Raw genomic sequence first — 5,991 nt, 5'->3', positions numbered from 1 at the left:
TTGACCACGCCCCTCCCCCCCCCAAACTTCTACTTCTTCATAGAACACTGCTATAATTGTACCTGCAGGAGGAGGTGGAACAGAAGCTTCTCCAGAGGGCCTACTGCTGGGTGAAGACAGAGTCTTGGCACCACCTCTCAGAGGCCGCTGTGCCTTAGGGGACATGCGGGAAGGGCCTGTTTTGTTTTTTTTTTTTTTTAAAGATGGAGAAAAGAGGCAGAGTATCTGCTATTACATTATCACCAACGCATCATCCTTCCAACCCACCTACCAATTCTCCTTCCCACCTCCTTACTATCCTCTTCCCTACTACCTTCTCCCCACCCCTCCCCTTGCAAAAGCCTGTTTAACTTACCTCCATTGATACCACGCGTCTCAGAACCTGGGCTGGGACTGCTATTGTCAAGATGGTGAGGACCTCGAGGTGGCAAAGAGCTAAGGCCAGGGCGGCCACCCCGGGAACTACTGCATCGAACTCCTCCCCGGGGACCTTCCCGAACTCGCTGGGGTAGAGGGATATACTTTCCCTCCCTAGGGAAGAGAGTTCAAGTAAGGTCGATCAGTGACAAAGCCCACACATTTTGGAAAAATGAAGTCTTCCCTCCCAAAACACACATGTGCATGTATACACACACACATCCTTTCTGGTTCCAGCTTTTTGCACTACCCCAAATGAAAATCTGTTCTGGTTATATGTTCTGTGGCTATAAGGCTTGTGACCTTATGATGTGCCAATCCCTGACCTGACCAACCTGGCCAAAGCTCCACATTCTACCACTCCTGACCTATAAGAAAAGTAGTATCATGGTTGTAGGTCAAGGTGGAGCTTTTATAGATTACTGAACATCATGTAGGCTTTGATTTATTTGCATAAAGAGAAGGATAAGACATACAAATGGATTAACATGCAGAGCAAAAAAAAGGTATCATTTTTTTCTCCCCAAACCCATAGGCTTTAAGCTTTGGTACCTTGAACAGATTACTTATCCATTCTAGGCCTCATTCTTAAAGCTGAAAACTGGGAAAAACTACGCACTAAGCTCTATCTGACATAGCTGTGAAGCTTAGACAGTAGTGTCCAAAGCTCCTGGCCCCAGCCCTGGCCTGTACAGAGCCCCAAACAGACCAGGCCACCCCCAGCAATCACCTAGATGCCAAGCTGGGGCTCTCCCGCCCCGAACCCTGCCGCTGGACTGCACTGTGCTTCTCCTCCTCAGTGCGCCCATCATCGTTCTCCATTGCAATCCGCAGGCGGTACTGGGGGCTGGATTCAATCTCTCGAGCCAACTGGGCCGCACGCAGCTCCCGCTGACGAAACTCTTCGGAGTTGTCCTTCTCCAAGGGCACCCTGAGAGGACCACCAGAGACCACCAGCACCCCAGTGCCAGGGGACAAGAGAAAAAAAAAGGAAAATATTTCTATGAGTCCTATCACCAGTTCAGGTGTGTGGATGTTTAACCCCTTCAATAACTCAGCATTTATTTAATGGGCATCTACTAGGTCCCAGGCAGAGCAACAAGGCCTATCTCTGAATCTGAGGAGTATTTACATGCATATGTAATTATGTTTTAAGTTCTAGAAGAAAAGCATGGGTAAACGGACAAGAAAGCAGCTAAGCCCACCAATGAGATGGCCTGGTATTTTGAGGGGACGCTACATAAGACAGATTAGAAGTGGGGAGAGGGCACCCGAGACACCTGGAAGAGCATGAACAAATGCTACGGCCCCGTGCCTCAGACTACATCAAGGAAGTACCAAAACACTCACGTGTAAGAAGAAAGACTGCTATCATAGGTGGTCTTCACACCATAGTTCTCCTCGTTGAACTTGAACATTTCATTGGGGTCCCAGCCATTGGACTAAGGGGGGAAGAAGGAGAATGTTTTAAAACTCAACAAGGAAAGCAACATTCTCCTCCACCAGGCTGAAAAAACAAAAATCTGACCAAACTAAGAGTGGAAAACAGAAACAAGGCTGGCAGGAATATCAACTAGTACTAGCAATTGTAGTACAGACTACTAACAACTAATAAAACCAAAGTCTGAAGACCTAACAAATTCATTTCCAGGTTAATGTCCCAGAAAAATCTGGCATATGTACATTGGGACACATGTTCTAAAGTTTGATAAGGCCCTAAGTTTTTTTTTTTTAATGTTTATTTTTGAGAGACAGAGCCCAAGCAAGGGAAGGGCAGAGAGGGAGGGAGGGAGACACAGAATCTGAAGTAGGCTCCGCGCTCTGAGCTGTCAGCACAGAGGCCTATTAGGCGCTCAAACCCACAAACCGTGAGATCATGAGCTGAAGTCAGACGCTTAACTGACTGAGCTACCCAAGTGCCCCTGTAAGGCACTATTTTTAATGCCAAAATAATGAAACAAAACACCAACCAGTAAAAGAAAAAGAAAATACATTTTGTTGTGTATATATACATACATAAAGAGTAAGACAAAAATCATTAATAGCACTGAGTAGATCTATATACCAACATGAAAAAAATTCAAAAACAACAAAAGGGGAAAAATATTCTTGTGTGGATTAAATATGGAATCATAATGACTTAACTTGTGAGAAATTTTAAATGCTTCAAAGCAGTACTTGTTTTTGGAAGGGACAGGTATCCACATGGTCCTCAATTCTTGTCTATACTTTGTTAACTTGAAGAAATAAAACTCCAAGCAAATGTTAATAGTTGTCAATTGCAGATGGTGGGAGAACAGGTATTTGTTCTCTTATTTTTTTTTATCTTTCCATTTGGAATCTGACTGCCATCAACAGGCAACAATAAAAGACTTTTCTCCCCCTCCCCAGAAGCAACTCTTGGTTCCAAGAATGACATCACAGTCAACAAACCACACTCAGGCAATAGAAGTGGCCCAGCTCTCAGGTTCTCAGGGAAGGGGACTGTACCATGTCAGATTCGAGGTCATAGTCATCACTGTTGCTGTCACCCCCTTCCCAGCGCTGAAGCACCTTCTCTTTGTGCTCCCCATTCACTTTTGAGTTCATGGCAATGGCTGAATCCGTGAACTTGTCTGTGGGAGCAGAGTTGAGGATTAGGAGTCAAGAGATATTTCACAGCCTTCTTCCAACACCCCTCACCTCCCAATGAGTAATTCAGGAGCAGAGAACAGTTTGTGTGTCAGGGCTGGGTGAGGGGAGGGGGAGGGTGGGTGCAGCGTTACAAGCCTCCTCTTAATCGTTCGTGAGAAGCAAGGAATTAAAAGCAAATCCAGGAAAACGTGAAGAACCGCAACACAGGCTGGAATTCATCCCTCCGTATCTTAGGCATCAAGATACATTCACAAGAAAAAATCTAACCATCCTCCTCAGAAAAGAAGATGTTTGTTTACAACAAGAAGAAAGAGAACAAGTCCTTACATAACTGCTCTATGCCCTCTGCTCAAAGAGTGAGTCTGGCATAACAACGTGACACGATACCTTTAGTAGCATAATTGAAGTCAACATTTCGGAAATGGACAAGCATGACATCACTTGGCTTAAACACCATGGTGTCCACAATATCTTCCCGACAAGGGCCACCTGCTGGCTCAGATGCTTTCCGGTGTACAGCGTCCACTGCTAGTTCAAACTATAAAAATCCCAGTTCCCAACAGTAAAGGGTTAATATCAAGAAATGTGATGGTCACAATAGGACTATTTTTCTTTTACCCTTTCTAACCTTTTTCCAACACCACAGTCACACAGTCTTCTGAACATCAGCCACAGAGCTAAGTATTTTAACATTAAAGTACCCAGCCCTCAAACTTCCAACCCACATTTTTTAGTGCTTTCAGCACTACACTGGTACAGGCCTACAGAAAGGAGTAACACCACAATGTTGTCCAACACCACTCAACTCACATCTTCAATTAATCTTTTTCCTTCTCCTTACATGCAATTCCAAAAAGAAGCTAATTTGAGTACACTAACCTTTGAGCTCAGAGTCTTGAAGATACCTTCATAGGTGGTACCATTCTTCACCTTTACATCACAAGTGGAGCCCTGGAACAGAGGAAGAAGTGTCTCCAGTAAACTGGTATATTACATCCCTCAAACAACCTAGGGGTTAAGTGCCCACTTACCACAACAGCTGTAAGAAAATGCAGCATTCTGGAATTGCCGTAAACACCCTCGAACACCTGTCAGTAACACAGAAGAAGAAATAGATACTTGACACCTCCCCTTCCTTCTGAATACCCACACTCTGGTGGCTCTCTGCTCTTCTGAGCCCAACTATTTGTGCATCTACTCTGTCCTATATAAGCGCATGCACCTCTGTACTTTGAGTGTGTGTGTGTAGGAGGCGGCACTCACCGGTGACTGTGGGGGGCCCTTTCCTGTGCTTTGTCCCCTATAAGACGAAACAAAAAACTAGTTACTTAAACATTTCAACCCCTCTTACACAATTTATTTCAAAGAACTTGGTATCCTAGAATCACATACCCTGTGAAGATGCCGACTTAGACTACAAACCAATTAACAAGATTTTCAAACTCTCACCTTACAGAGGAAGAAACGCATAGGCAGTAAAGCCAGTTAAACACATTTCCTCCAAATGCCACTAAAACAGATCTCAATCAACAACAATGGTTGTTGATTCAACACAACCTTCTCACCTCCAAAAAAAGCAATGCTACAGTAGTCGCAACCAACAACCCACCCCAAACATAAAGGTGAAAGCTCGGGGAATGCATATTCAGGATTCTGAACTACCCAGCTCAGGCATGTTACCTCTCAAAACAGAAAAGACAATCATTTTCATCAGTCTTACGCCCCAAACTCTGGGAGGAGGGTATTCCTTTTAGGATCCACCCTCCTCTCGACCTCTTTTACTCATTCAGTATTACCCACTCTGGGAGGGGTCACCGATCGCCCAGTAACCCTGCTGTTCGCTGGCTGATGTAACCGGCGGTTGAGGAGGGCGATGAGGGGGCCGTTGGCAGGGCTGGGGGAACAGCGCAGCCGCAAAAGCCATCCACCGGGAGGCCTCGCCCGGCCTGCGCCTGCGTAGTAAAGCCCACGGGCCTCTAAAATGCCCCCCCCTCCGCGGCCAGAACCCACTGCGCCTGCGTGTACCGCCACTCTCAAGTCCATTAACCCCCCACCCCACACACACGAAACCGAGTGGGGTGCACACCACTCATCCACGAACGCCAGGCAAACCCCGCCACGCACACTTCCAAACCCTGCCCTATAGGTTACCCGCGGCTCACGAATGCCCGGGTCATAAGACAGAGCATCCGCGCGCACGTACGAGAAGAGCGCGCGCGCGCTGGAGGTTCCCAGCCCGCAGTCCTCCCAGTTGTCCCTCCTTCCGTTCCCCCGCCCACCCCGCTCCCCTCCTACTGGTCAGACCGGGAAGGGGGAGGTAGCAACCCGCTCCCAAGTCCCTCCCTCCCCATTGGCCAAACTGTGGGCCGCGCGCCCCCCTCCATTGGCTACGGCCGGGGACCCCTTCCCGCAGCTGACTCCCCATTGGCTGAAGCCGGGGACCGCGAGACCCTTCGTGGTAATGGAGCCGGGGACCCCGATCACCTCTTCGCCCCCCCAACTCCTCATTCTGACGGCGCTGTCGGGATGCACCCCGTCTGCCCTTAAGGCCTGAGTCCCGAGCCCTGACTACGCTCTGAGAGCCGAGCACGGCCCCTAAAAGTCCCGGTGGCCGCCCGGGGACCCCTTCCCTCTGACCTGTTAGGACCTGCGGGGGCCCACCCCCAGCCTCACGGGAGTTCCTCACCCTCCCCGGCGCCCGTCAAAGGTGGCCACGCTAGGTACCCGCCTCGCACGGTGTCCTCGGGTCCCGGCCGCTGGGCCGGAGCCGAGCCGAGCCGCCGCCGCCGCCCCGCAGCTTAGGCTCCAGCACCCAGAAACCCACCCCTCCTCACCTGGCGCTGCCGATAGCCGCTGCCCCTGGCCTCTCCTGATGCTGCTGCTGCGGCGGCGGCTGCGGCGCCAAAATACCCTCGGCTCCCCGGCGGAGCCCGCACCAGC

At 49.2% G+C, this 5,991-nt stretch overlaps 1 protein-coding gene across 1 annotated transcript in view; it reads right to left on the bottom strand.

Annotated features, from left to right (window-relative positions):
- Positions 1-5,989, bottom strand: part of ATXN2L (ataxin 2 like) — a gene marked incomplete at its 5' end in the record, with an annotated part of 11,937 nt that extends 5,948 nt beyond the window's left edge. Inside the window, 10 exons of the mRNA XM_077760550.1 lie at positions 63-176; positions 356-531; positions 1,148-1,348; positions 1,768-1,859; positions 2,908-3,032; positions 3,439-3,589; positions 3,931-4,002; positions 4,083-4,139; positions 4,315-4,351; positions 5,886-5,989. Of these exons, the coding sequence (XP_077616676.1) occupies positions 63-176; positions 356-531; positions 1,148-1,348; positions 1,768-1,859; positions 2,908-3,032; positions 3,439-3,589; positions 3,931-4,002; positions 4,083-4,139; positions 4,315-4,351; positions 5,886-5,989 (1,129 nt within the window). The remainder of the gene's footprint in view (positions 1-62; positions 177-355; positions 532-1,147; positions 1,349-1,767; positions 1,860-2,907; positions 3,033-3,438; positions 3,590-3,930; positions 4,003-4,082; positions 4,140-4,314; positions 4,352-5,885) is intronic.
- Positions 5,990-5,991: the final 2 nt, after the last annotated feature.

This window comes from Crocuta crocuta, unplaced genomic scaffold, assembly GCF_008692635.1.
Source record: "Crocuta crocuta isolate KB4526 unplaced genomic scaffold, BGI_CrCroc_1.0 scaffold73, whole genome shotgun sequence".
NCBI lineage: Eukaryota > Metazoa > Chordata > Mammalia > Carnivora > Hyaenidae > Crocuta > Crocuta crocuta.
The sequence above is the reverse complement of the archived record's forward strand: the minus strand, read 5'-3'. Positions and strand labels throughout refer to the sequence as shown.